The sequence below is a fragment of the Mucor mucedo genome, assembly GCF_025094135.1.
Source record: "Mucor mucedo strain NRRL 3635 chromosome Unknown EV154scaffold_60, whole genome shotgun sequence".
Lineage (NCBI taxonomy): Eukaryota > Fungi > Mucoromycota > Mucoromycetes > Mucorales > Mucoraceae > Mucor > Mucor mucedo.
The window spans coordinates 98,208-122,900 of NW_026252344.1; the positions used below are offsets into that span (position 1 = coordinate 98,208).

The 24,693-nt window shown below is 36.7% G+C and overlaps 12 protein-coding genes across 12 annotated transcripts; 4 read left to right on the forward strand and 8 right to left on the reverse strand.

Moving 5' to 3' along the window:
* Positions 1 to 791: 791 nt before the first annotated feature.
* EV154DRAFT_512437 (uncharacterized protein) lies at positions 792 to 1,688 on the forward strand. Its single transcript, XM_051601916.1, has one exon. It carries the CDS (start codon positions 816 to 818, stop codon positions 1,554 to 1,556), a length of 741 nt encoding a protein of 246 aa, XP_051456504.1. The 5' UTR covers positions 792 to 815; the 3' UTR covers positions 1,557 to 1,688.
* A 455-nt stretch (positions 1,689 to 2,143) lies between these two features.
* On the reverse strand, positions 2,144 to 3,404 carry EV154DRAFT_422698 (amino acid/polyamine transporter I; the record flags this gene model as incomplete). The annotated part of the gene is made up of 6 exons (XM_051596101.1): positions 2,144 to 2,265; positions 2,320 to 2,472; positions 2,531 to 2,825; positions 2,878 to 3,010; positions 3,084 to 3,144; positions 3,203 to 3,404. 6 exons carry the CDS (start codon positions 3,402 to 3,404, stop codon positions 2,144 to 2,146), a joined length of 966 nt encoding a protein of 321 aa, XP_051456505.1.
* A 212-nt stretch (positions 3,405 to 3,616) lies between these two features.
* EV154DRAFT_262846 (uncharacterized protein) lies at positions 3,617 to 4,576 on the reverse strand. Its single transcript, XM_051594664.1, has 5 exons — positions 4,574 to 4,576; positions 4,168 to 4,514; positions 4,074 to 4,110; positions 3,963 to 4,019; positions 3,617 to 3,901 (listed from the first exon to the last, which is right to left on the reverse strand). Exons 2-5 carry the CDS (start codon positions 4,294 to 4,296, stop codon positions 3,714 to 3,716), a joined length of 411 nt encoding a protein of 136 aa, XP_051456506.1. The 5' UTR covers positions 4,297 to 4,514; positions 4,574 to 4,576; the 3' UTR covers positions 3,617 to 3,713.
* EV154DRAFT_466184 (ADP-ribosylation factor-like protein 8B) lies at positions 4,326 to 5,241 on the reverse strand. The gene is made up of 5 exons (XM_051597719.1): positions 5,129 to 5,241; positions 5,004 to 5,072; positions 4,796 to 4,950; positions 4,574 to 4,735; positions 4,326 to 4,514 (listed from the first exon to the last, which is right to left on the reverse strand). The coding sequence occupies exons 1-5, from the start codon at positions 5,180 to 5,182 to the stop codon at positions 4,397 to 4,399; spliced, it is 558 nt and encodes a 185-aa protein (XP_051456507.1). The 5' UTR covers positions 5,183 to 5,241; the 3' UTR covers positions 4,326 to 4,396.
* A 648-nt stretch (positions 5,242 to 5,889) lies between these two features.
* Positions 5,890 to 6,610, forward strand: EV154DRAFT_512446 (protein translocase SEC61 complex gamma subunit). The gene is made up of 3 exons (XM_051601917.1): positions 5,890 to 6,127; positions 6,203 to 6,273; positions 6,394 to 6,610. Exons 1-3 carry the CDS (start codon positions 6,016 to 6,018, stop codon positions 6,436 to 6,438), a joined length of 228 nt encoding a protein of 75 aa, XP_051456508.1. The 5' UTR covers positions 5,890 to 6,015; the 3' UTR covers positions 6,439 to 6,610.
* Positions 6,611 to 7,659: 1,049 nt separating this feature from the next.
* EV154DRAFT_512447 (HotDog domain-containing protein) lies at positions 7,660 to 9,175 on the reverse strand. The gene is made up of 6 exons (XM_051601918.1): positions 8,821 to 9,175; positions 8,708 to 8,767; positions 8,429 to 8,655; positions 8,232 to 8,370; positions 7,985 to 8,178; positions 7,660 to 7,933 (listed from the first exon to the last, which is right to left on the reverse strand). The coding sequence occupies exons 1-6, from the start codon at positions 9,028 to 9,030 to the stop codon at positions 7,756 to 7,758; spliced, it is 1,008 nt and encodes a 335-aa protein (XP_051456509.1). The 5' UTR covers positions 9,031 to 9,175; the 3' UTR covers positions 7,660 to 7,755.
* Positions 9,176 to 9,397: 222 nt separating this feature from the next.
* EV154DRAFT_538556 (transaldolase) lies at positions 9,398 to 10,469 on the forward strand (the record flags this gene model as incomplete). Its single annotated transcript, XM_051604285.1, has 7 exons — positions 9,398 to 9,439; positions 9,539 to 9,583; positions 9,610 to 9,646; positions 9,731 to 9,925; positions 9,958 to 10,153; positions 10,259 to 10,328; positions 10,365 to 10,469. The coding sequence occupies 7 exons, from the start codon at positions 9,398 to 9,400 to the stop codon at positions 10,467 to 10,469; spliced, it is 690 nt and encodes a 229-aa protein (XP_051456510.1).
* Positions 10,470 to 10,834: 365 nt separating this feature from the next.
* On the forward strand, positions 10,835 to 13,829 carry EV154DRAFT_512451 (chitin synthase 2). Its single transcript, XM_051601919.1, has 4 exons — positions 10,835 to 11,279; positions 11,348 to 11,568; positions 11,630 to 12,572; positions 12,624 to 13,829. Exons 1-4 carry the CDS (start codon positions 10,925 to 10,927, stop codon positions 13,688 to 13,690), a joined length of 2,586 nt encoding a protein of 861 aa, XP_051456511.1. The 5' UTR covers positions 10,835 to 10,924; the 3' UTR covers positions 13,691 to 13,829.
* A 29-nt stretch (positions 13,830 to 13,858) lies between these two features.
* Positions 13,859 to 15,630, reverse strand: EV154DRAFT_512453 (uncharacterized protein). Its single transcript, XM_051601920.1, has 4 exons — positions 15,152 to 15,630; positions 14,931 to 15,098; positions 14,754 to 14,874; positions 13,859 to 14,692 (listed from the first exon to the last, which is right to left on the reverse strand). The coding sequence occupies exons 1-4, from the start codon at positions 15,535 to 15,537 to the stop codon at positions 14,219 to 14,221; spliced, it is 1,149 nt and encodes a 382-aa protein (XP_051456512.1). The 5' UTR covers positions 15,538 to 15,630; the 3' UTR covers positions 13,859 to 14,218.
* A 2,316-nt stretch (positions 15,631 to 17,946) lies between these two features.
* On the reverse strand, positions 17,947 to 19,964 carry EV154DRAFT_466195 (lysyl-tRNA synthetase). Its single transcript, XM_051597720.1, has 3 exons — positions 19,842 to 19,964; positions 19,654 to 19,780; positions 17,947 to 19,590 (listed from the first exon to the last, which is right to left on the reverse strand). Exons 1-3 carry the CDS (start codon positions 19,910 to 19,912, stop codon positions 18,073 to 18,075), a joined length of 1,716 nt encoding a protein of 571 aa, XP_051456513.1. The 5' UTR covers positions 19,913 to 19,964; the 3' UTR covers positions 17,947 to 18,072.
* A 108-nt stretch (positions 19,965 to 20,072) lies between these two features.
* Positions 20,073 to 22,030, reverse strand: EV154DRAFT_263010 (uncharacterized protein). Its single transcript, XM_051594666.1, has 3 exons — positions 21,489 to 22,030; positions 20,935 to 21,415; positions 20,073 to 20,862 (listed from the first exon to the last, which is right to left on the reverse strand). The coding sequence occupies exons 1-3, from the start codon at positions 21,732 to 21,734 to the stop codon at positions 20,114 to 20,116; spliced, it is 1,476 nt and encodes a 491-aa protein (XP_051456514.1). The 5' UTR covers positions 21,735 to 22,030; the 3' UTR covers positions 20,073 to 20,113.
* Positions 22,031 to 22,690: 660 nt separating this feature from the next.
* EV154DRAFT_262984 (actin) lies at positions 22,691 to 24,626 on the reverse strand. The gene is made up of 5 exons (XM_051594665.1): positions 24,261 to 24,626; positions 24,140 to 24,205; positions 23,394 to 24,067; positions 23,196 to 23,331; positions 22,691 to 23,144 (listed from the first exon to the last, which is right to left on the reverse strand). Exons 1-5 carry the CDS (start codon positions 24,279 to 24,281, stop codon positions 22,914 to 22,916), a joined length of 1,128 nt encoding a protein of 375 aa, XP_051456515.1. The 5' UTR covers positions 24,282 to 24,626; the 3' UTR covers positions 22,691 to 22,913.
* Positions 24,627 to 24,693: the final 67 nt, after the last annotated feature.

A 24,693-nucleotide genomic window follows, 5' to 3' on the forward strand; every position in this document is an offset into this window, starting at 1 on the left:
ATACACTCGATATAGATTAATCGCTTAATATGTGTAATCCAAAGAAACACAACAAGATAATAGTTTGTTCATAATTAGAATTTAGAAAGTATGTACTACACGTATGACTAAGACTGTGCAATATTTTTTTTTAAAAAAATTGGTTTTAAAACTTCACGGCAAATGGCCATATTTAATAAAAGTTTAATGGAATTACTTAACCCCTTTAAGCTTTCAAATAAAAGCGGAAAGATTTCTAAAAGATATCTATAGCCTGGCCAGATTTTAGTATCCAGGTACAACGTAAACACTGCATTTTAAATATCAGCCTTTATTAAATCATCATAAAATACAATATGAGGTTGGAAGATGTGAGCATAAATTTTATAATACCACTGCTCAATCAGCTACTTATTTTAGGATTGAACTGTCTTATAGATCAACTAAACTTTAATTTAAGATATGTCTCTCAGAGAGTCAGCTTTATCTTGGAACCGCCCCCCCCCCCTTTTTTTTTTGTTAAGAAAGTCTTAGAGAAATATAATCTCCAATCAAACAAGTAATAAACCGGCCATTTTATGCTCCGTAGATGTATAAAATAATATTCTTGCTTCTACACGTGCCAGCATGAAAAAAATCAGTATTTTACGTCATAAATACAGTATAATGCCGTAATAAAGTGGTATCTTTTGAACTAATTAAGTAGAAAATAGATTTCTGAACATTACCCAGAAATTACAAACGCCCGGAGTTTCAATAACAGTATAAATAAGCAGACATTCTCACAATTCTGTCTTTCTTTCTGATGCATTTGAAAACGTTATATAGACGTAGAAATGAATACACTTTTCCATTCAAAAGACGATAACCCAAATTACGTTGTTGTATCTATAGCTTTAGTACAATCAGAATTGTTCTGGATGTGCTCCGTCATTTTCTGTTTGCTTCGAGAATCCAAGTTACTTAATGAACGTCCAAAAACCTCGACAGCAAGAAATAGGGCTTACTCAGAATCGGGCACTTCCTCTAGTCAATCAAAAAAGAGCGGTCATATCAGAATAGACAATTGTATTTTACTAAACGAACATGACGAAACCAGTAAACTTAGACGCCGGCTAAGTCTACCAAATGAGGTTGTTGAATTTAGGCTTAGACCATCAGCAGAGGACGAGCTTGTTGGCAATACATGCCCTCCGTTGTGGTGGCAAAAAACTCGAGTGAAGTTGGGACATGCAGCTGTTCACGGTGACTCTAACTATACTAAATCAGCTAGTAGTACATTAAGATCATCTGCCTCCATATCGTCAATTGAATCATTACCAATAAGTGATCTTTCAAGTCCATGTGGTGCATCCCTAAGATCATCTACTGTATTTACTTCTGTAAACGATAACAATTACGCTATCTCTTTAGCGCCAGTCTCGACAAGGAAATCAATACAATCTTGTTCTTCAGCAGAGAGTGCATCATTAAATGAAAAACAATCGACCAAGAGGAAACTAATGTCTAAACTAAACACCGCTTTACTTTCACATTATAATCGTAGAAAGCAGTCAATAGACCCTAAATCAATATAAGATGTAAAATAAAACTCTGTACAGTACATACAAGTCGTTTCATATAGCGGATTTTAAATAAAAACTTAATATATACATAAATATCTTTTGGAGGATACATATACTTCGCGAAATGATTAATAAATAATGGGCCACTTATTTCCTCAAATACGGGCGACAGATATAGCGAAATGCATGTCTTCTGTCAAAATTAAACTGACTGAATTTTGCGAAAGAAGTGTTGCATTACAAAACAGAAAATTAAAAAGGTAAAGGAGTTGACTGTTGTTACAAAAGACTGATCCTGTGACTGAAAGAGCTTCAAAAAACAAATCAGATATTTTTTTTAAGAGATGATAAAAGGGATCATTTAATTTTCTACTTAAAATCGTGTATTAGTCATGTAAAACTTCAAGCGAATACTTGGATTTGTTTTTTTTTCCTAATAATTGTAGCTATTCAGGCCCACTTTAAAATCGTATAACATTTATGAATTTTTTTTTTTTGAAAGGTTTGAATAAGTTAGTGTCATAAATAAAGACGAATATAAACAAAAATGTAGAAATGATATTGAAACAAATTATGTGTAAAGTTATAGATTTAAGTTATTAAAGATCATCAGTCATGGCCTTTGGGCCTTCATAGTGCGCTTTTCCCCAACCTATCCAAAATGTTACAGTGGCTGTAATTACTACAATCAATCCCAAGCCGGCATAATTAAAAGTGTTTGCTATTTTTTTGGTTTTTAGTACAGATTTTATACTATTGTTATTCCCTTGTATACCTGTGATCGGCCAAGAAGTGGGTAAAATAAACGCAAGCATAGCAAACACAGCCCAGAAAAAACCAATAAAATTAATTGCCCTACTCCATCTCCCTAAACTGAATCGGCCCCTTTTTTTATCAGGCGCAATCAAGCGACATCCCAAGACCATTGCTTGAAATAAAAAAAAAGTTAACAGGAAAGTCGTTTTTCTTATTTTATGACATCATACCATAACTAAAATGAACTGTAATTGTTGTTGCGCTTACAATGGTTTCAAACAAGTGTTCTGAAAGTGGAAATGGCAGAATTACCATACAAGTCATTGCTACTGTGAACCAAACTGCATTTCCAGGTAATTGATGAGAATTTATTTTTTTCAATTGATTACTCATTGGGGTGGCATGGTCTCTTGCTAAAGCATATATCTGTCTTGAAGTCACAGTAATTGTTGTAGCACCAGTGCAAAATTGACAAACAACAATAAGGATTAGAAATCCCATAGTTCCCCATATGCCAATTGCATCCTGCATTATATTAATTTTTTTCTACTCGATGTATTAATTTATAAAAGCTTACGTAAAACAGCTGTGCTACAGGCATATGTAGTGTAGAGTTCAATACAGATTCAATATCTCGGATGGAAAACAAAAGAACAATCAAGAAAGCAAGCCCAACAACCCAAGAAACAGCAATAGAGCATACCATAGCTCTACACATATCCTGTTAGTTGTCCCCCTTTTTTTTTTTTTTTTTTTTTTTTTGATGCCAGAAGTATAGCTTACATTGGGGACGAAATATCAGCATCCTTCGTCTCTTCATTAACAGATGCCGCACATTCACAGCCTTTAAAAACCCATTATTAGTATCAAAGCTTATCTCCTTTTTTGGAAATGTTACTTACCGAATAATGAATAAGCTGCACCAATCATTCCTAAAACTAATACGTAACCAGGATTTTCGAAACCAGTCTGATTCTGATAGTGGGTGAATACCCAACTAGCACTTCGATGCGGTGCGAGTGCAGATAAAGCTGTGATAATGACCAAAAGACCAGTGCATGACCAAAATACACTCCACTGATTTAAAATAGCCAGCCCACCCATGTCACGCATATTCAGGTAACCATGTAATATTGTTATGGATATTGTAATGAGCATTAAATATGTTTTGGAGACATCAATATCAAATGCCAGTTTTAAAATGGATCCAATAGACAAAGCTAAACGTACAAAATTAATTTACCGGCAACTGGAGATGCTGTTCAAATGTGTACTTTTTTACCTACTGTCACGTTGGTTGCACCAATCGATATAACATTCGCTAACGAATAGGTCCAACCAGTAATAAACGCCCTATCAAATAAAAAAAGAATATGTCACATTTCACGTTGTGATCTGCCTAATAGTTGAAACTTACGCAATCGGCGCCTTTGATTTTCCACTAGGATGACGACTCAGCAACTCATAAACCCAATAATAAAGACCTCCGCTAGTTGGATACAAGGAGCATATTTCGGCTAGCGAGAGCGCTATACACATCATAAAAACTGCTACGATATTCCAGCTTAGAAGCATCGTCACAGGTCCACCTCGTTGCAGTACTGGTTTATATAGAAATAGGTTTAATTTTTGGTCGTACAGTATCGGCCACACATGATTTACCGGTTTGAAATGTAGCAGATGTGTTTGATAGTATACCAATATTCGAGAATGCAAGACCTATTACACAGTTATAAATTAAAGTAATAATAAAAATGTCAATTTCATATATACCAAATGTTGCAAATGTGGATAATCTTCTTTGTAACTCCTATTTTATTGAGACATTTAAAAGATATGAAACAGTAGATTTTCATTCGGTGATTACCTGCTTATAACCTAGTTGATTTAGCCTTTCTTGTCCCGGATCGATACCAGAAGATAATGGTTTTGTATTTGATGCGAGAGTTCCATAGTCAGATTTTTTATTAATGGATATCTTTTGTTCGTCAGTCATTTGATTAAAAAAAAAGAGAGAGAAAAAAAAAAGGAAAATATGGTTGTGTCGCGTTTTTATTGTATTTAAAGGGTGGGAATAAGAAGGAAAAAAAAAATTACTACTTTTGTCCTTTACCCTGCTTAATCAACCACTGAAGAGTGACATCTATATTGATATGGTTTTTAGCAGAGATTGAATAGCAGGAAACTTCTCGATTGGTGATGGATTTTAATTGTCTATCAAGATTTTTTTTAGTTATCTATCTATATTTGTGTGTACATATATTTAGTCTTACAATATATCTACTAACTGTTCAGAAGTTAACGCCCCTTCTAAATCGTTCTTATTGCCAAGTATGAGTACTGGAATATGAATAAGCTGGGGTCTTTCCAGTAATCCCTTAAGTTCTACTTTTGCAGCTTCTAATTTATCATGATCTGCGGCATCCACGACGAACCTGTAACACAATTCATACGTTATTATGTAAACATTTATTTGTTTACATTCTATACTTTACACAATTGCATTTACTCCTCGACAGTATCTTTCCCACATACTTCTGAAACGTGGTTGTCCACCAATGTCCCATAATTTCATGGTCACATTACCCTTTGTTACTTTTCTCATATTAAATCCAACAGTCGGAATCGAATCTTCGACAAATTGCCCTGACTATTGTTGCTATTAGTCCTTGTTTTACTTTGTTTTTATTATTAAATACTTACTGCTATAACGTTTACGAGTGTAGTCTTTCCACTATTTTGTAAACCTACTAGGGTTAGTTCCATTTCGGTCTAAGCAAAGAGTTATTTCAAGCCACTTTTTTTCTAAAAATTTCTGTTTGTTTTACTTTAAAAAATAAGCCTTTCAACCATTCTAAAATTGATTGCAAGATCTGCGACATTATGAATTGAGAAATGAGGAAATTTTATTATACAAAAAATAAATAAAAAAGAAAAAGAAGTACCAAAAAAATAGATGCACCATTTGCTCATCAAAGTTCCACAATTAGAGATACCTGTACCACGTATTTTGGAGACAGAAATACATCGAATGACCCCTCTTTTTTTGAGTGAACATTTTTAAACTCGCCCACTACAGTAAAGAGCTAATCCTTTCATTGTGGGGCGTTGTCTTAAATTCTTTTACTATTTTTCTGAACTTTATAACGATAGAGTAAGTAATGATCGATTACGGAGGAAGCGTTCTTAAAAATACAGTAGGATTTCGTGCTCAAAAGTATGAGTTCGTAAATGTCAAATGAACTCAATCCAGCCTTTGAAAGACTTTCCTTGGTCGGTAGTCAGATATGTATTGTAATCCTCATCGGATTTTATTGAACAAAGACTGTGTAAGTACATTATTTTGCCAACCATGTTGAAAGACCTTTTGGTGAGACGTTATTCGAAATCTTATTTCTGATATGATACCTACAAAGAACAAACAAGTGATATCTATGATGTCTTTAGTTATTATATAGTCACAATAGCTCTTAAAATTAGAACTTGCATGCTATATCATTTCTCTCCATTTATAAAAAATCGCATTTTGATAAGCAGAAAATGTTAAATTGATTTGTTTTAAAGTGTAACAATCCCACAGCAACCAATGACTGACTCTAGAATGTACCCACCAATCAAATGGGAACAACCCTTTAATTTTTTCAGAATACAAAATAGCCATTTGTGCTTTTTTTTTTATTTTTCATCTCTTTATTAATCTCCAATACATATTCAAATGAGTGCCTCTGATATCAAAGAAACCGCACAACAAGTTGTTGAAGGACCTAAGCAATTTTTCAAGGAGGGTTTCCAATTTATTAATCGTTGTAAGAAGCCTGATCAACAAGGTAAATATTTAGACAGGTTCATGGGATGACAAAAATAGGGAATAGCATTTAATAAGGTCCATTTTGCGCACATAGAATTCCTCAAGATTACTCAAGCCGTTGCTATGGGATTTGCTGCTCTTGGTGCTCTCGGTTATATGGTTAAGGTAAAAGCATGGACAAGTGATGAATATTGAACGATGACGGATTAAGTATTGATCATCATCTTAATCATCACGCGCTGATTATGTTGAAGACAAAATTACTAACTATTAACGCGTCTATAGCTCATTCATATTCCCATCAACAATATTCTTGTCGGCGCTGCCTAAATACATTTAATTGATATCTGTATATAGAACCTCACATCATCCAAATTAATCCTTCCAATCAATTCTACAAAGACGTTTGGTACTCCTTTTTTTTGTTTAAATATCAAAACAATTATAATAATAATAAAAAAAAAAAATAAGCATACCATTAAGTACGGGTTTATGGAGATTATGTCAGCTCATCCAATTAAAGAACGAACACGTTCTTTGGTCAATATAATTTTTTTCCAAGCATATTATGCGCTAAAATACTTTATTTAAATGGCAGTTTCTATTTGTATTGAGCACATCCACCTTCTGAACAGAATACACCAGCTGTATCAGTGAAATCATAGCATGCATCATTGATTAGGTCAGTACAAGGCGTGAAGTCAAGATTATCACACACCACTCCGGCAGACGTATTAGAGCAGACAATACCACCAGCTAGTTTAAATATATCACATTTGTTTAGGCTATCAGTACTACAGTCTCCAATTCGATTAGCAATATCCCGAGCAGATTTGAGTTCTTCAATCTCTTGATCAGTAAGTTTAGGCTCTGGTTGGTGGGGGTAATTTATGTGATCCTCTGATGGCTCCAAAATTGACTCTATAATAGGTGCCTCCATGATAAGACCGGAAGTCGCACTTGGGATAGGTATAATTTTAGGAGCATCTATGAGCTGAGGCGACGCAAAGGTTAACGGAACCGGATATATATTATTGGGTTTTACAAAACTTGGTAATTTAAGCGATACAATAGGTAGGTGTCCCATTAATTTTGCTTTAGGAACGCCTTCTTCTTTGTTTAGTAACTTTATTACTGATGAAGATACTGGGACAGTGTCATATATCAGATTACATTCAGTTACTACGATGGTAGAAATCGCAAAGATTATGGCACAATAAGATGAGAATCTCATAAAGAAGGACGAATATTTCCCCTAAACATTTTCTCAGACTTTGTCAATTTTAAATACGTAAATTATCGGAATGTGTCTGCGTGTATTCTTATTTAATTTAACAATGAACCAAAAGGTAGCCCAAATTAAAGAACTTACATAACCTTCCCGTGAAAAATGCGCTTCGTAAAAGCCATGCTTATCCCAGTAACTAAATGACAAAATCGCTATTAAGAACATTATAATTGTGGTATAATAAGCGGGGGTTGAGACTCATTATCGTCAGAGGCACTGCGCCGATTTGACTTACAAACAGAGGTTAGAACAGTTAATTTCATATTTAAGGATGCGTTTATTAGCACAACCACTTATGAATCTTGCATAAAGAGAATTGGAGTAACGTTTAAATATTGAAAAAAAAAAAACAATTTAATCTATAATTTGCTTTGGGCGGGTATTAATTTACTACGCTTATCTTGCTCTCTCTTAGATAAGCGAAGAATTCCTTCTTGGGCAGTAGTTGCGACCAGCACGCCATCTCTACTATAAATTCTGCCAAACACAACGCCACGACCACCATTTGTGCGAGGACTGTGCATATCATATAATAACCTAATTACAAATGTTGGCATCAAAAACCTTATTTCTGAATCAAAAACTTACCAATCATCGGCTTTAGCGGGTGCGTGGAACCACATAGAGTGATCCAAACTGGCCAGCATTCCAATTCCTCTAGCAGGAACATCATTTGCTTTGGCTGCAGTTCCTACAAAGCCACTGTCTGATGCATATGCGATCACACAAGCATGTAGTCTCTTATCGGACCCAAGCTGACCTCTGGTTTTAAACCAACGACGCTAAAAACGATACAGGATCAATATGTTTCCACACGACAAATAACTTTACTTACAGCGACAAACGTTGGTTGTGGGATTTCAATTTCGCGATAGTCGACGGGAGAGCTTTCCTCAATGCGAAGCCTGAGATATTCGCGGTATTTAGGTGGTAAGTCATTCTGGTCTAATGCTTTTTGTGTCAATTCTACATCACTAATACGCATTGTCTATTTTAGAAAGCAGTTCAAATCAGTGTATCATGAATACTTACGATGGAAGTGATTCTGGAGCAGGAGCTTCGGGCATTTCAGTTTGATGGTTCAATTGCTCACTGGTATCGAATTTTGTGAAACTAAAACTGCATACGAAGATGGGTTTACCTCTTTGGGAGGCAGTTACAACTCTGGTAGCAAAAGATCTTCCATCTCGAAGACGCTGTACTTGATAAATCACTGGTACTTCAACATTGCCAGGTAAAATAAAATAACTATGGAGCGACTGAACATAATTTTTAAAATCTGGATGTCTGCCTAGTATATAAACCTCTTACATGTATATCCATCTCGTCAGTAACTGTATGAAAGGCGGCCCTTAAAGCTTGAGCTACGATCTAATGACTGTTAAATTGGTAATTAAGCTTATTTATGGGTATGTTTTTTTTACCTGTCCACCAAAAGCACCACGCGCACCAGCCGGTAACCAGAGCTCCTTACTCATGTACAAGTTCACATCCACTTCTTGTACTTCGACCGCGTTTGCCATTCGGGCTCCAAAGTCTTCGTCGTTCTCATCGCCATACTTGGCGGTAATAACGGGGGTTGAGTTTTTTTTATCTGCAAACGAGATAACGGCGGGAAAAGTTGAATTGGGCATAAAAACAAGTTTTTAAAGAAATAGCAGTGATTGTAAAAACTAAAAAAATATGCTTCATTATATTTAATTTTTGCTTCACACAGTCACAGTGTGTGCATCAATTTATAATGACTAAAGCCAAAAAGCACGGTCATTGGAATCACCCTTTTTAATACATAACGAATTACAAATTTAAAATGGAAAATGAGTTTAGCCATTTAAACAGGAAAGAGTGCACTTATTTACGCGGAGACTAAATTGATTTCTATTGAAACATTACCATGCAACTGATGTGGTTGGAAAAGACTATGACTGGAATATGTATATAAACAGAAAGAGAACCATTAATGTCAAAATTGAAATATTTATCGAAACATAAATTTAAGTAATGACATCTGTCTTGGACCAAATCAAGGATTTTACGACTGTTGTCGCCGACTCCCGGTGACTTTGAAAGTATGCTTCATGGAGCCTAAAAGTTTTAAAAATAAAAATTCTGACTTTTCTTTCTGTTGCAGCCATTGTACAGTACAAACCTCAAGATGCAACCACAAATCCATTATTGATTTTAGCTGTATCCCAAAATCCAAGTATGCCAAGCCTATCGATGACGCAATTAGCTACGCTAAAAGCAAGAGTAGGTAATTATTCAATCACTATTTCTCAACTTATCCTCACTAATTGTCCATTAGTGATTTGGAAAAGCAACTCGATTAGGCAGTTGATAAGCTTCTAATTAATTTCGACAAAGAAATACTGAATATAGTTCCAGGTAGGGTTTCAACAGAGGTTGATGCGCGTTTATCGTTTGATACACAAGGAAGTATTGATAAGGCTGTGCGTTTAATCGGGCTTTACAAAGAAGCGGGTATTGACAAAGACCGCATTTTAATCAAGATTGCATCCACTTTTGAGGGTATTCACGCAGCCCACAAACTTGAAACAAAGCTGGTATCCACTGCAACTTAACTTTATTATTTGGGTTTCCTCAAGCAGTTGCGTACGCCGAGGCAAGTGTTACTTTAATTTCCCCATTCGTAGGGCGTATCATGGATTGGCACAAGGCTCATACTGGCCAAGACTATTCAGGCTCTGATGATCCTGGCGTGATTTCTGTTACCAAAATATATAATTATTACAAGCAGTACGATTATAAAACTATTGTTATGGGTGCATCATTCCGGAACACAGACGAATACGAACAGCTGGCTGGCTGTGATTTTTAAACAATTGCGCCCAAATTGTTAAGTGAATTTCAAATGGACAAAAAGAAATTGGAGCGTAAATCAACACTTCAGGGTGGAAAAAAGGTGGAGAAGGTTTCCTATCTCAATAACGGGAAACTTTTCCGATAGGATATGAATGAAGATGCGATGGTTACTGAAAATTTATCTGAAGGCATTCGTAACTTCGCAAAAGCTGAAGGACGTTTTGAAAGCAAAACTAAAGTAAAACAATAACACAAAGTGTAACACAATCAATTAATGTATAAAATTTTACTTGATCCGCTAATAAGCTTGGCTTTTTAATGCTGTTGAATAACCGATTGGTCGTGAGCGCGGCTTTCAATTATTTATAAAAATACAAATTTGGCGGATATGAGGCTTATCCAAATGCATTTTAGAAATTACAAACAACGATTGCATTAAAAGCGTGTGGCTAATTTTTATTTCATTTTTTTTTTTTAGAAATGGGGTAGGACAAACAGGTATTATATATAAATTGAAATGCTGATTGATTGGTTAATAAAAGCACTAAGTCCGTTTTTAATGAAAGGGGGGAAATAGAAAATACCCTAAACCCAGCCCCAAGATGGTGATACCAAAAGAAATGAGTCTTATTTATATAATTAAACCAATCTTCCTTTTCTTTCTTTCTTTTTCACTTTTTTTAGACCAGAAAATAAATCAGGAATATGTATCAACCTCCACCAGGTCAAAAGTCGGAACACGACCAATTCCCACTTCAAGATACTCAGTTTTCTCATCAACCAGCTGTAACTCGTTCACCTTTTGATGATGACAACTACCCAGCAGATCAACATATGCCACAGTACGATCATCAACCTCTCTTAGATTCTGGGGTTGGGCCAAACCTCCCATACCCACCCGTTAATAACAGTTATCCTCCCTCCAGCCCCGGAGCTTCACCCTATCCTCAGTATAACTCAAACTCTCCCGTTGGTGGTCCCCCCACTTATTTCACACCACCTTCACCAAACATGCATTACGGTGAAGCCCCTAGACGTCAACCTCGTCGTTATAAGACCAGTAAGTCTTTTATGGGAGAAAATTCATATGGATATATTTTGTACTAACACTAATTTATTATTTTTAAGCTCGACAAGTTAAGTTGACAAAAGGTAATTTGGTTTTGGATTGTCCTGTTCCCACCAGTTATCTGAAGGATGTACCATTGAAGGAAGGAAAAGAGTTCACTCACATGCGTTATACTGCCGCTACGTGTGATCCCAAAGATTTCGTTGGAGAAGGTTACACTCTTCGTCAACAAATGCTTGGCCGTAAAACTGAATTATTTATCGTCTTGACTATGTATAACGTAAGTAGACACACAAAAGGATTAAATCGGGTATGACTCTAAACATAAACACACTTATCAGGAAGATGAAGTTTTATTTGCACGTACTATGCATGGTGTAATGAAAAATATTGCTCATCTTTGCTCCCGTGATCGTTCCAGTACTTGGGGTCCTGCCTCTGGTGGACCAGGATGGCATAAAGTTACTGTTTGTATCGTTTCGGATGGTCGTAACAAGGTCAATCCTCGTACATTGTCATTATTAGCATTATTAGGTGTCTACCAAGAAGGTGTCGCCAAAAATGTTGTGCATGGTAAACCTGTTACGGCTCATATTTACGAATATACCACACAAATTTCTGTCGATCCTGACATGGAAGTGAAAAAGGCCGGTTCAAAGAATGTCGTACCTTGTCAGCTTTTATTCTGTTTAAAGGAAAAGAATCAGAAGAAAATTAACTCTCACCGTTGGTTTTTCCAAGCATTTGGTCCTGTCGTGAATCCTCATATTTGTGTATTGATTGATGTTGGTACCAGACCAGGTGGTACATCTATTTATCATCTTTGGAAAGCTTTTGATATCAATTCCAACATTGCCGGTGCTTGTGGTGAAATTCGTGCTATGGCTGGTACTGCCGGTGTTGCTCTTTTAAACCCTTTAGTCGCTGCTCAAAATTTTGAATACAAAATGTCCAATATTTTGGATAAGCCTCTCGAATCCGTCTTCGGTTATATTTCTGTTTTACCTGGTGCATTTTCAGCCTATCGTTTCCAAGCCCTTCAAAATGATGTTGATGGTCATGGTCCTCTTGAAAAATATTTCTTGGGTGAAACTCAGCACGGTGGTGACGCTGATATCTTTACAGCAAATATGTATTTAGCTGAAGATCGTATCTTATGTTATGAGCTGGTGGCTAAGAAAAAAGCACATTGGGTTTTACATTATGTGTCTAGTTCGTACGGTGAAACTGATGTTCCTGATAAAGTCGATGAATTTATTTCTCAACGTAGACGTTGGTTAAATGGTAAATGACATGTCTATTCATTAGAGAAACTGAATACTAATAGTAATTTAGGCTCTTTCTTTGCTGGTATTTATGCGCTTTATCATTGGCGAAAGGTTTGGGATTCTGATCATTCTTTTATTCGTAAAATGATGTTCATGTTCGAGGATGTTTACAACACTTATAATCTCATCTTTTCTTGGTTTGCTTTGGGAAATTTTTATCTTACTTTCTATATTTTGACTCGTGCTCTCGCGCCCAATGATGACGGTACAGGTCTCTCCAACCCTCCCTTCTCCGCTACAACCGCAACACTTTTACATAACATTTTGAATTATATCTACATTATTCTGCTCGTCGTACAATTTATTATTGCCCTTGGTAATCGCCCTCAAGGTTCAAAAATGATGTACACATTTTCTATGGTATTCTTTGCTCTTCTCATGATTTATATGATGTTTGCTGCAATCTGGATCACCGTTGTTGGAGTTCAAACAATTGTCCAAGGCTCAGATGGATCTTTGATGGAAATGCTAAATGAATCTACCTTTAGAAATATTATCATCTCACTGTGTTCAACCTACATCATGTATTTTGTGTCCAGTTTTATGTTTCTCGATCCTTGGCACATGTTTTCCAGTTTTATTCAGTATATTCTCTTATCTCCCAGTTATACCAACGTTCTCAATATTTACGCATTCTGTAATACACATGATGTTTCTTGGGGTACCAAAGGCGACAATACGGTTGCTACTGATTTGGGTGTTGTAAAAGCCAAAAAAGACGGATCGGGTGATTTGGCAGTAGAGGTTGAAGTACCTACCGAGGAAAAGGATATCAATGCAGCCTATATTGATGCTCAGGTTGAATTAACCAAGAAGGTCGAACCAGAGAAATCACATCGTGATGCCAAAACAAAACAAGAGGATTATTATAGATCTTTCCGTACTAGATTGGTATTATCGTGGATCGTGTCCAACTTAGTGCTAGTAGTTGCTATCACAAATACTTCCGTCATAACAGTCGGTGATCGTTCCGCTGCATATCTTGGTTTTGTACTTTGGTCTGTTGCTGGCTTGTCTTTAATCAGATTCACTGGATCTACGCTTTATCTCATCTTCAGAATTTTCACCGGATAAATATTTCATTTATCAATAATTATTTGTACTTACCGCTCACACCTACCTAAAAAACCCAAAAACATTTCCTTATAAATGTTAAGTCAGTCGATACCATTCCTGATAATTTATAATAAAAATTTATACATTTATTCATAAATGCCATAACGTAGAATAATAAATATTAAATTGCATAAGATAAACATAATCTTTATTCGATATTACATGGTGTATTTACATGGCATCATTTTACATTTTCGCCAAAAGTTTATGAGATTTAAGATGATTTAAGGTATGTCCACCTCATTCGCTTGTGTTTGTTCTAACAAGTCAGTAGCCACTTCTTGATTGTCAGCTTCAATTGCTTCAATATCATCACCCATGTTTTTGCTTTGGCCAATATCAGATTTATCCAGTGTCAAATTTGGATCATGAGTCTCATCGTAAATCAACTCACTGGGAACCAGATCGGTGTTGGCCATTTCCCTTTTCTCTCCTTTGCCAAAATAATTTAGATCCACAATATATCGAAGGCACTGCAATATGACATTATGTTCTTGTTGTATTTCTCTTTCCAAAAGCTAAATAATGTTTAGAAATATAAACTTGATCACAAGGAAATGGGAAACTTACTTTAAACAGTAAATTTGGTTTCTTTCTAAATGTGGGAGCAGCTTTAGGATGCTTTTGTTTCTGTTTTGATTCCGGCTTTTCGTGAGAGAATTCACATTCATCTCCTTTACTGCATTTATCAACCAAAAAGTACTTGCATTTCCTCTTTGGACGGTCTTCTGGCAACAATATTTTACCTACAGCGGATGGATCTTTAGACGATACAGCGTCTTTTTCAAGATCCATTATATCATTTTCAGAGTCTGAATCAGAGTCATATTGTGCCACTAAAGAGTTTTTTTTTTCCTCTAATTTTTGCTTTTTCACATTCTGCTGCTCTTTTCTTTTATTGGCGACACGTTTCTTGGTGGATATTTCACCTCTTGCTTCTTTCTCGGCATCCTCCTGTTCCTACAAAATTAAAGTTGGGTTAGCAGAAAGCATTTTTGTGGTGACTATAATAATTTTATACCTTTCTGGCGACATTATCCTTACTGGGCCAGTTCTTCTTTCTAGCAGCAATCCAAGCTTCCAATTCCTCAGGAGTTTCAATTCTAGGAGCATTTGCAGGTATAATACCATCAGGACGGGATCTTGATTCCTCAGAGTGTCAGCACGAAAATCAATAACAAATAAACTTTAAACTTACGGTTTTTTGTCACTCTCTTTTTTCTCTTTTCCGTGAAAATTTTCCTCATGTTCTTGTAAAGCTGATTTTAGGCACATATGTTCACAACTAGGACATTTTATATGAAGCTTTTCATGTTGAGCAACGGCTATTGAGCTCTTCAACCATCGATTACAACATAATTTAGGTCTGAAAAATAAAATTAGTTAAACTTTTAATTGGGAATATGCCATAATCAATACTTTGTTGCGGAGTATGGGTCAGGGGTTTCCTTTGTAGGTTCTTGTGCGCTAGCACTAGCGTTTGTCAAAGATAGATCGTCATAATTAATCACTGATCTCTGATCTTGGGTTCCACTGTAATAACTGGCATTATAATCAACCTGTTGTTGTCTACCTCCAATCACAGACGATATAGAAGCAGCTGCCATGGCACCTATTGCCTGTCTTTGTTGTGATTGTTGCTGAAGTTGATATACCATAGAAGTTAGAGCATTCGAAGGATCTCCTTGAGGAATCTGGGGCTGAGATGAAGAATAGTACTGTGGGTAGTAGTACTCCGGATAATTTCCGTACGCAAACCCGCCAATATTCTGGCCATTATCGTTGTTTTGGCTGTTTCCGTCCATATTTGTAGAGTAAAAAGAAAACAAAAATTGTTTTTATGCCAATCTTCCAGTCACAACACTGAAAACCACCATACTTTTCTGTGCCGGTCAAATAAGGTCGGACCAAAAACGATTTTTGCACATGGAATTTTTTTCTGGCGCACCATACTTTTTTTCGAAGAAATGAATTTAAACGATTCACAACAATCTTTAAGTGAAAGCCAATTGTTAATCAACAGCCTTTTGTCTGTAATTAACCCCGCTGAAGAAGTTAAAGATAGTTTCGAGGAGATCTTTGATAAACAAAACGACGAGCAAACCGATGCTGGAGAGAAACTGACAGATGAGTATGACTGGGAATGTCTTACTGACCCGGAAGAGGAGGATATCAGCATCAAAGCTACACAACCTGTTCTTTCATCTGCTGAGACTGTCCAGCCAAATGAACGCGTCATTGAGGTGAAGGCTGCTTTTGAAGCCGAATTTCCAGTTGGAAAAACATTCTTAAATAAGGGAGCCACAAGACTTCAAAGATAGATTTTTTTAATAGACGTACTACTGGTAGTGACAGGTTAATTGAATCATAATGAAAGTGGCACTTTCAAATAATTTTTAACATAACTCACTCTATAAAGGATGTCATTGCATTATATCGAACGAATATTCATGTAATATATGCAAAACGTTTATACGACTGGTATTCATTATCCCTAAATTGCCGAAGCAACTTCCTGTTGATTTGCAAAAAGGTTTATCTAAAATTTTAGCAGCGTATCATCAGGTTATTGATTTTTTATGATCATTTAAGATTATAAGGGTGTTACATGTATTTATTCATGCCGTTTTTTAACTGATTTACTTACATACCATCATTATTTTAAAGAAAGGTATTTAGAATGCTACATCGCTTTCATCTTTCGATAATCCATTGAGTTAGGATAAATCTTTTTTGATAATATGATCATAATGCTACCTGTTTATTACAAGATTTACTTTAAGATTTATATATCACTTAAAAACGTTGTCACATCCTATCTTTCTTCCTTTAACATCCTCCACTTTGTCTCAAGATGAAACGCAAATCCCAAGTGGATGATAAAAGAAGTATACACACAAACTTTTAATACACTTGTCAAGTAAAGATTATCCACCCTGTCCCAAACCTAGATTAATTATCCTGTCTATGTTACATACATCCACGAACATCCGTTTCATCAAGTCCCACCACTCCGCGATGTGTGTCTTAAAAACTTGTATTAAATCATACCCTTAAAAAAAATTCATTTACAAAAAAAAAAGACGGGTAGTTAATGACACTTTCTCTTCAAAATAGTCTCAACTTCCTTACTCTTTTTGATCTTTAGCTTCTGATTTTAATGTTTCAGATTTACAATTAAATGTAGATAATTACACGAATCTAAAAAATTCAATTTTCTCCAATAAATAATGATACAAAAAATTAAGCTGAAACTGAGTAAGGCGAACATTTTTACTGGTTGTAACTGATAGAATAGAGCCGTTCAAATATGGATACCTACAGAATGTATTGAAATAAAATCAAGTAAAAACCTAGTCGCTGGGATAAATCATTTCATAAAGACCACCTCAATTGATTTTTTAGAAATTGGAGATTCGTTAATAAGCAAACTAGTTTTTTGCGCGTCCCAACAGTGCTCTTACAATAGCTCACCACTTCTTCTAGTGGCGACCCACAAAAAAAAAACCTTAATAGTAAAGCTTCAAATCCAAAAAAAAAGAATTGGATCTTTTTACTCTGTCTGATATGCTTTTAAGAAGGAAGATCTGACGCACATTGTGTTGACATCCTTGGAAAACTTGTATTAAAGACAGCAATCAGCTACCAAACCTCAAAGGACGCCAGATGTAAAAAAAAAAAAAAAGTTGCTTCACTGACCAATAAGAAATACAGAATAGTTGCATGAATTCTTAATGCATTTTTGCCATGAACAGGGTTTGTTTTTGACTTTGCTAAGTATATTTCAATAAGCCCATAGACGGTATAATAACCTAGTGTTCTACCCTTTTGTCTGGCCTCTTAAATAAAACGGAAAAACAGTAAAGGAAATACGTGGCCGTTCCCCCTGGCAACGCCTTTTTCTCCAAAATGGCAAGTGTGTGTCTACTTGTCTACATTACTACTCGTATTTACCTTTGATGATAATGAGCGCCCTTCGCATATAATACTATCAGGGAGTAAATCTGCTTAATTAGATATAAAAGCCTTTCGATGTAAAGTTGGATACATAGCAAAACAAGTGATTACTTTGCTATTGGACTCAACCATCCTACTCTTACCTTGATTGCTCCAAATATGAGCGATAAGTGTCCGTTCCACATCATTTAACAATCAACTTAGAAATCATTGCGTCCAACATCCACTCAATACAGATCCAGAAACGAATGCTATATACAGATAAGATATCATGAAAAGTGTGATAAATATTTTTATTTATTATTTCAAAAATGCTGAGAATGTTGTTTTTTTCCAGAAAGAAAATATATATATGTATAAAAAAAAAAACAAAAAGTTTAAATCTAGTTGTTTTCCTCAGGCTTCATGGCAGGGAACAAGAGAACTTCCTTGATGTTGTTAGAGTCAGTCAAGAACATGGCCATACGATCGATACCCATACCCCAACCACCGGTAGGGGGGAGACCGTATTCGAGAGATTGACAGAAGTTTTCATCGATTAATTGAGCCTCGTCATCACCAGCAGCCTTATCGTTAGCTTGTTGAGCAAAACGTTCACGTTGATCAAAGGGATCGTTTAATTCGGTGTAAGCGTTACAGACTTCCTTGGTAGCGACAAACATTTCGAAACGTTCACAAAGACCAGCACGATCACGATGCTTCTTGGCCAAGGGGGACATCATTTGAGGATGGCCAGTAATGAAAGTAGGGCTGATACATTCAGTTTCGAGGTACTCACCGACAAGTTTATCCAACATACGAGCATTGGTACGAGGAGCAGAACACTCAACGCCATTCTTGGCACAGAGGTCAGACAAAAATTTGTTGGTTTCGGCAGTGTGAAGTTGATCTCCAGGAGGGAAAGTACAGTTTAACTTCTCTTCCAAAGTTTGGATCATATCAAGACGTCTGAAAGGAGGAGTGAAATCGATATCCAAAGCGGGACCCTCAGGACCTTGAGGATGGTATTGGATTTGATACTTACCAAAGAGCTTCATAACCATTCCGGAAACAAGTTCTTCGGTCATCTCCATCAAATCGTACATATCAGCATAGGCCATATAGAACTCACAGGTGGTGAATTCAGGGTTATGGGTCATATCGATACCTTCGTTACGGAATTGACGTCCGATTTCATAAACACGATCAAGACCACCAACAACCAACATCTTGAGGTATAATTCGGGGGCAACACGCATGAACATATCCAACTTTAAATCGTTGTGATGGGTGACGAAAGGCTTAGCAGTGGCACCACCAGCAATTTGGTTCATCATGGGGGTTTCGACTTCAAGGAAGTTACGAGAGTCAAAGAAAGAACGAATATAGGTGACGATCTTACTACGGATAGTGAACTTGTCACGAACAAAGTTGTTCATGATCAAATCAAGGTAACGTTGACGGAAACGCAATTCCATATCCTTGAAACCATAATTGGCCTTGGGCAACATACGAAGACAAGGAGACAAGAGAGTGACCTTCTTGGGGAAGATGGAAAGTTCACCACGCTTGGTCTTACCAGGTACACCAGTGACACCAACAACATCACCACGTCTCAAAAGATCGTGAATTTCAGTGTAATCATCACCTTCGTTGTCTTGGAGAGCAGCCATAATTTGAACCTTGACACCCTCACCATGTAAATCGTAGAATCTCAACTTGGCACCGGAATCACGCTTGTTGTGGATACGACCAGCAAGAGAAATAACTTGGTCATCAAGACGTTCACCAACTTCTAACTTTTCAAACTTTTCAATGAAGCTGGGAAGACTCATCTCAACTTGGAACTTGTGAGGATAAGGCTCAGGGCTGGGGTTCTCACGGAGCTTGTTGATAGCCTTGGAACGCAACTCAAAGTATTGCTGTAAAATAAAGATGGTCAGCAGACCTTCCACTAACCCACATGCACACTTCATTTAACTTACGTTAGGGTTCAATTCTTCCTCACCGTCTTCAGCACTCTTGGCCTTGACTTCCTTGGGAGGAGCAGCAGCGGCCTTGGCAGCCTTAGAAGCTTCCTTGGCGCGGACCTTTTCACGTCTCTTGAACTCACTATAATTTAAGGTTAATGACATGACAGTTACCAAAAAAAAAAACCCAAATTAATACGTACGACTTGGAGATCATCTCACCAGTGACGGGATCCTTTTGAAGGTTCTTTTGATCAACAACAGGTTCAGACATTTTCAAAATGTATAAAGTAAGGGAAAGAAGAATGGAAAATAGAAAATATTTTTTTTTTGACTAGGTAGAAAGAAAAAAAAATTTGTTTCTTTGGCGGCATTTTAAAAGAACTCACGGCAACACGCACACAAACACGCACAAACTGATTATCTTTCATCTTGTTGAATTTCCTTTTTTAATAGTGCTATTTTATTTCATAATTTACTTTTTGCGCAGTGAGCGAGAGACCTCATCTAATAAATCCCACATGCATTCTTCAGCCATATAATCACTGTATCTTTGACTTAGAGGTTTCCAATCTTTTTGATCGGAGGGTGGGTATTGAAATTGTGGGCCAAAATTACAAGCAACGACGCCACCTTTAAAGACACTGACTGCAGGATAATAGCCCAAGGTACCATCATCTTCCACAGGCGGATCCTCTGTCCAATGTTGATGTCCGAAACTATCAAATTCATCATCCTTTCGCTGTACACTATTTGGATCCTCTTCCTTTTTTGATGACTGCTTTCTCTTCTTTTTTGCACGCTTCTCCATGATAGATTGAGGTAACCGACCGAAATCTTCAAAGTCAATCAGATCTGTGAACATCACGCCTTGATTCACGCCATTCTTATACACAGTAATATAGGAGCCTTCTAGTATTTTGGGTTCATATTCCTCTTTGTCCTTTCGATACGGATCTGCCAACGCTTCCATTTCTTTGCTAGGTCGATAATCCTTTTCTTCAAACCATAAATGTTCCTTGTAAGCAATTGGAATACGTCGTCGTGAGGCACTTTTAAACTGTTCCTTTTTCTTCTTTGGTAAACTGATATAAAGTCCAATTACATCACCTGATTGAAAAGGTTTACCATATTTTTCGGGTCGAGAACAAAACATTTTATCCCCTGTTTTATCTCGATATCCATATCCATACGCATCATATCCCACTGGTGCATTCAAACAGGCTTAACCGAATGAGTTAGCAAATGATATATATATATATCTTTCAATGTTGCTCTATTTTCCCATGAATGTACCTTCTCGCCTTGCCCAACCGATACGGACATGTGGTCCATCTGCATCAGGACCTGCTGCTGTTTGAATCCTTGCTTCCCAAAACCAGTTACCTTCCTTTACTCCTACATTGGCTCGACACATACGAAATCCTTTATCAGTAGTGACAGTCAATCCATCTTTAGTGACAGAAATATAAGAACTTTTATCGGGTATACTGATGGTGCATCCACCCAGACTATTTTCTGCTTGTTGATACGCTACCAGAGGTAATATCGAGGGTTCACAGGGACTGTATTTGAATCCAAATCGATTGAATGGATGGTCTGCGTTGGCTGAACCGGGTGGAAATACCGCTGGCACTGTATTTGGTGTAAATGGAACAGGTGAAGAAGATCGTGGTGAAGGTGTGCTCGATGCCCATTTGTTATCCGATTGCGGTGAAGAATCAGGTTCTCTACGTTTCTGTGCACGAGGTATAGAAGCAGGTGCCTTACCACTATGCTGCATTTATGAAAAAAAAAAAAAAAAAGGTAAGAAAGCAAAATATAATACTAGAAATTATGAATAGTTTTACCTGAGTGATGCTGGGTCGGACGTGCCATAAGTTGGAATCAGCCAATCGAAAATCCGAAGCAGCAGAGCGCTGTCTTTCATCACGAGCAATAAAGGTATCTTTAGAAGAATAAAGACATGAGCCGAGTGTTGCCCACCAAGTGGTTGTTCGAGCGCGTTCAGTACAGAGACTTCTCCAGTGTTTATCGACATAAGGAATGATTTCCTTCTTATTAAAATAGTAATTCTCTGGGTGCCATTCATGCATGATGGCAGCGTTTTTGCTCTGAAAGATCTCATTGTCGGTATCACCAATACGACAGAGGATTTCCTCCAGGATCAGGTTGGCTATGGTGGTAGAGCAGATATCTTTCCAACCTGCTGTGGTGCGTTCGAACGTCTCGGCATGACTGGTCCCGTTACAGTTGCGACATACGAAAATGTAGTTGGTTGTAAAAAGTAAATCGGGCGGGCTAGCGACTGACGTACACTCGGCATGAAACCAGTTCCTACACGCTTTAAAAAGGGGTTAGGGATATTAATTAAAGAACAAGAAGAAAAAAAAAAAAAAAGTCTCTTACAGCGGCATTGAATAGCGATTTCTAATAAGTTACGGTCTCTTGAACAATAACAATATTTGTGATGTGTATTAATCGTGTGTGTATCATTCCAAACAAGATCACCCATTTTCATGTTGCTCGCTTCTGGAAACAAGACAAAAATATAAGAGGGCTCTTTTGAGTTTTTAGGATTGCACACACTGTATTGTGACGGTCATTTAATTAGGCTCACTCATGCCAGTTTTAAAGCAGAAAACCAAGAAAAACCTTTTATTTTTTTTTAATTGACATAACTAAACCATGGCTAAAGCAAAAAAAGAGTCAAGCGTTCAAAAGACACCTTATACCCGTAGCAAAAAGACAACCGAAAAGAACAAAAAGCCCTTGACAAAGTCAGAAAAACTTAAAAATGCAGACATGATTGATGATCTTGACAACTTGATGGATGATCTTACACCTCATTTAGTAAAGAAGAAGAAGAAGCCTATCCAAATCAAGAACGATTCCATGGACGAGGTAAGCAGTTATAATTTGTACTTGTGTAGAAGAAAGGGTTTTCTTATTTTGTATTTAGTCTTCAAAGGTGGAGCAAGAGCAACTTGCGTACGAAAAGACACAACATGATATGGAAGCAGCACTTGGTTTATTAACTAAATTATAGACAATAAAAGAGAGTATATATTTTTTTTTTTTTAAAAATTTATTAGTTGTTTACTGTTCCTTTTTTTTTTTTGGTTTATTTTTAAGCAGCCACTTTTTAAAAAGAGGTGAGCGAAAAGCAAAAAGTTAAAATGTTGTGTGTATAAGAGAGAGAAAAGAGATATATAATTGGAAACAAAGAAAAGTAAACAATTTTTTTTTTTTTTTTTGGGTGAAAAAGAAATAACTTAGAAACACTTTCTGTGGACAATAGAAGGACCAGATTCGTCGTATTCTTGCTTTGAGATCCACATTTGTTGGAAAGTGGAAAGAGAGGCCAAAATAGAACCACCAATCCAGACAGAGTACTTTCTCTCTGGGGGAGCAACGATCTTGATCTTCATGGAAGAAGGAGCAAGAGCAGTGATTTCCTTTTGCATACGATCAGCAATACCAGGATACATGGTGGTACCACCAGACTAAAAGAGAGGTTAGTATAGATACATATATAAATACACTTGATATATTACCATGACAATGTTGGAGTACAAATCCTTACGAATATCAACATCACACTTCATGATGGAGTTATAAGTAGTTTCATGAATACCAGCAGATTCAAGACCCAAAAGAGAAGGTTGGAAGAGAGCTTCGGGAGCACGGAAACTATGAAACGAGATTAATACATACATATATATACGAAAACAAACACTCTTATAGAAAGTTACCGTTCGTTACCAACAGTGATGACTTGACCATCAGGAAGTTCATAAGACTTTTCGAGAGCAGAAGATTGAGCAGCAGTTTGCATTTCTTGTTCAAAGTCAAGAGCAACATAACAGAGCTTTTCCTTGATATCACGAACGATTTCACGTTCAGCAGTAGTAGTGAAAGAGTGACCACGTTCAGCGAGGATACGCATCAAGTAATCAGTCAAATCACGACCAGCCATATCCAAACGCAAAATAGCGTGAGGAAGAGAGTAACCTTCATAAATGGGGACAGTGTGAGTGACACCATCACCGGAATCAAGAACGATACCAGTGGTACGACCAGAGGCATACAAGGAAAGAACAGCTTGGATAGCAACATAGAAGGCAGGTGCGTTGAAGGTTTCAAACATGATTTGAGTCATCTTCTCACGGTTAGACTTGGGGTTCAAAGGTGCTTCAGTCAACAAAACAGGGTGTTCCTCGGGAGCAACACGAAGTTCGTTATAGAAAGTATGATGCCAAATCTTTTCCATATCATCCCAGTTGGTAACAATACCGTGTTCAATAGGATAACGAAGAGTTAAGATACCTCTCTTAGATTGAGCTTCATCACCAACATATGAGTCCTTTTGTCCCATACCCACCATAACACCTTGATGACGGGGGCGACCGACAATAGAAGGGAAGACCTATTCATTTCAACCAAACAGATGAGATGATGTTTTTTTTTTTTTTTTTTTTTTTAAAATGAATAAACTTACGGCACGAGGTGCGTCATCACCAGCAAAACCGGCCTTACACATACCGGAACCGTTATCAATAACAAGCTTAAGGTAGTTGGTTAGTAAACATTCTCATCTACCATCTACTCGTAATACTTACAGCAGCAACTTCGTCCTCCATTTTTAAAAAAGAATTGTTTATTTGAAAGAAAAAAGAGAGAATGCCACAAAAAAAAAAGAGGGCGTTTACAATAGCCTTTGAGGGGACGCGGTGACGCAGGTCTCTAAACCTGAATTATCATTGGTTAAGCTGTATTGGAATAAAACCAACTCAGCTTTTCTTTTATGGCTCAGTTCCCCAACACAAAAAAAAAAACTTCTCGTGTTTTTGATATGCAAAATGAGGATCCTACAACCTCTATTTTTATATCTTGTCATGTTTATAACTACTCAAGTAATCAAAAAGAAAGAATATATCTTATTTATAGATATAAAGAAAATGGAGACAATGAAATAATAAAAAAAAAATAAAAAAAATAACTGATATATCAAATATTACACAAGTAAAGTTACACCGTGTATTTTGCTCTAAT

Coding starts and splice junctions, on each gene's coding strand:
- EV154DRAFT_512437 (XM_051601916.1), top strand. CDS start 816: ATGAATACACTTTTCCATTCAAAAGACGATAACCCAAATTACGTTGTT.
- EV154DRAFT_262846 (XM_051594664.1), bottom strand. CDS start 4,296: ATGACTGACGAACAAAAGATATCCATTAATAAAAAATCTGACTATGGA. Junction 4,020..4,073: donor ATCCACATTTGCAACATTTG/GTATATATGAAA, acceptor ACTGTGTAATAG/GTCTTGCATTCTCGAATATT. Junction 3,902..3,962: donor ATCTGCTACATTTCAAACCG/GTAAATCATGTG, acceptor TATATAAACCAG/TACTGCAACGAGGTGGACCT.
- EV154DRAFT_466184 (XM_051597719.1), bottom strand. CDS start 5,182: ATGTCGCAGATCTTGCAATCAATTTTAGAATGGTTGAAAGGCTTATTT. Junction 5,073..5,128: donor TGAAAGGCTTATTTTTTAAA/GTAAAACAAACA, acceptor CTCTTTGCTTAG/ACCGAAATGGAACTAACCCT. Junction 4,515..4,573: donor GAACAGTTAGTAGATATATT/GTAAGACTAAAT, acceptor AAATCTTGATAG/ACAATTAAAATCCATCACCA.
- EV154DRAFT_512446 (XM_051601917.1), top strand. CDS start 6,016: ATGAGTGCCTCTGATATCAAAGAAACCGCACAACAAGTTGTTGAAGGA. Junction 6,128..6,202: donor TAAGAAGCCTGATCAACAAG/GTAAATATTTAG, acceptor TTGCGCACATAG/AATTCCTCAAGATTACTCAA. Junction 6,274..6,393: donor CTCTCGGTTATATGGTTAAG/GTAAAAGCATGG, acceptor ACGCGTCTATAG/CTCATTCATATTCCCATCAA.
- EV154DRAFT_512447 (XM_051601918.1), bottom strand. CDS start 9,030: ATGCCCAATTCAACTTTTCCCGCCGTTATCTCGTTTGCAGATAAAAAA. Junction 8,179..8,231: donor CACAACCAACGTTTGTCGCT/GTAAGTAAAGTT, acceptor TATCGTTTTTAG/CGTCGTTGGTTTAAAACCAG. Junction 7,934..7,984: donor CCCGCTAAAGCCGATGATTG/GTAAGTTTTTGA, acceptor ATTTGTAATTAG/GTTATTATATGATATGCACA.
- EV154DRAFT_512451 (XM_051601919.1), top strand. CDS start 10,925: ATGTATCAACCTCCACCAGGTCAAAAGTCGGAACACGACCAATTCCCA. Junction 11,569..11,629: donor TCGTCTTGACTATGTATAAC/GTAAGTAGACAC, acceptor CACACTTATCAG/GAAGATGAAGTTTTATTTGC. Junction 12,573..12,623: donor ACGTAGACGTTGGTTAAATG/GTAAATGACATG, acceptor ATAGTAATTTAG/GCTCTTTCTTTGCTGGTATT.
- EV154DRAFT_512453 (XM_051601920.1), bottom strand. CDS start 15,537: ATGGACGGAAACAGCCAAAACAACGATAATGGCCAGAATATTGGCGGG. Junction 15,099..15,151: donor GACCCATACTCCGCAACAAA/GTATTGATTATG, acceptor TTTATTTTTCAG/ACCTAAATTATGTTGTAATC. Junction 14,875..14,930: donor AAAGAGAGTGACAAAAAACC/GTAAGTTTAAAG, acceptor TGAGGAATCAAG/ATCCCGTCCTGATGGTATTA.
- EV154DRAFT_466195 (XM_051597720.1), bottom strand. CDS start 19,912: ATGTCTGAACCTGTTGTTGATCAAAAGAACCTTCAAAAGGATCCCGTC. Junction 19,781..19,841: donor GGTGAGATGATCTCCAAGTC/GTACGTATTAAT, acceptor CTTAAATTATAG/TGAGTTCAAGAGACGTGAAA. Junction 19,591..19,653: donor AGGAAGAATTGAACCCTAAC/GTAAGTTAAATG, acceptor TTTATTTTACAG/CAATACTTTGAGTTGCGTTC.
- EV154DRAFT_263010 (XM_051594666.1), bottom strand. CDS start 21,734: ATGCATGAATGGCACCCAGAGAATTACTATTTTAATAAGAAGGAAATC. Junction 21,416..21,488: donor TCCGACCCAGCATCACTCAG/GTAAAACTATTC, acceptor TCATAAATGCAG/CATAGTGGTAAGGCACCTGC. Junction 20,863..20,934: donor CGGTTGGGCAAGGCGAGAAG/GTACATTCATGG, acceptor CATTCGGTTAAG/CCTGTTTGAATGCACCAGTG.
- EV154DRAFT_262984 (XM_051594665.1), bottom strand. CDS start 24,281: ATGGAGGACGAAGTTGCTGCT. Junction 24,206..24,260: donor TGGAGGACGAAGTTGCTGCT/GTAAGTATTACG, acceptor AACTACCTTAAG/CTTGTTATTGATAACGGTTC. Junction 24,068..24,139: donor GTGATGACGCACCTCGTGCC/GTAAGTTTATTC, acceptor TGAAATGAATAG/GTCTTCCCTTCTATTGTCGG.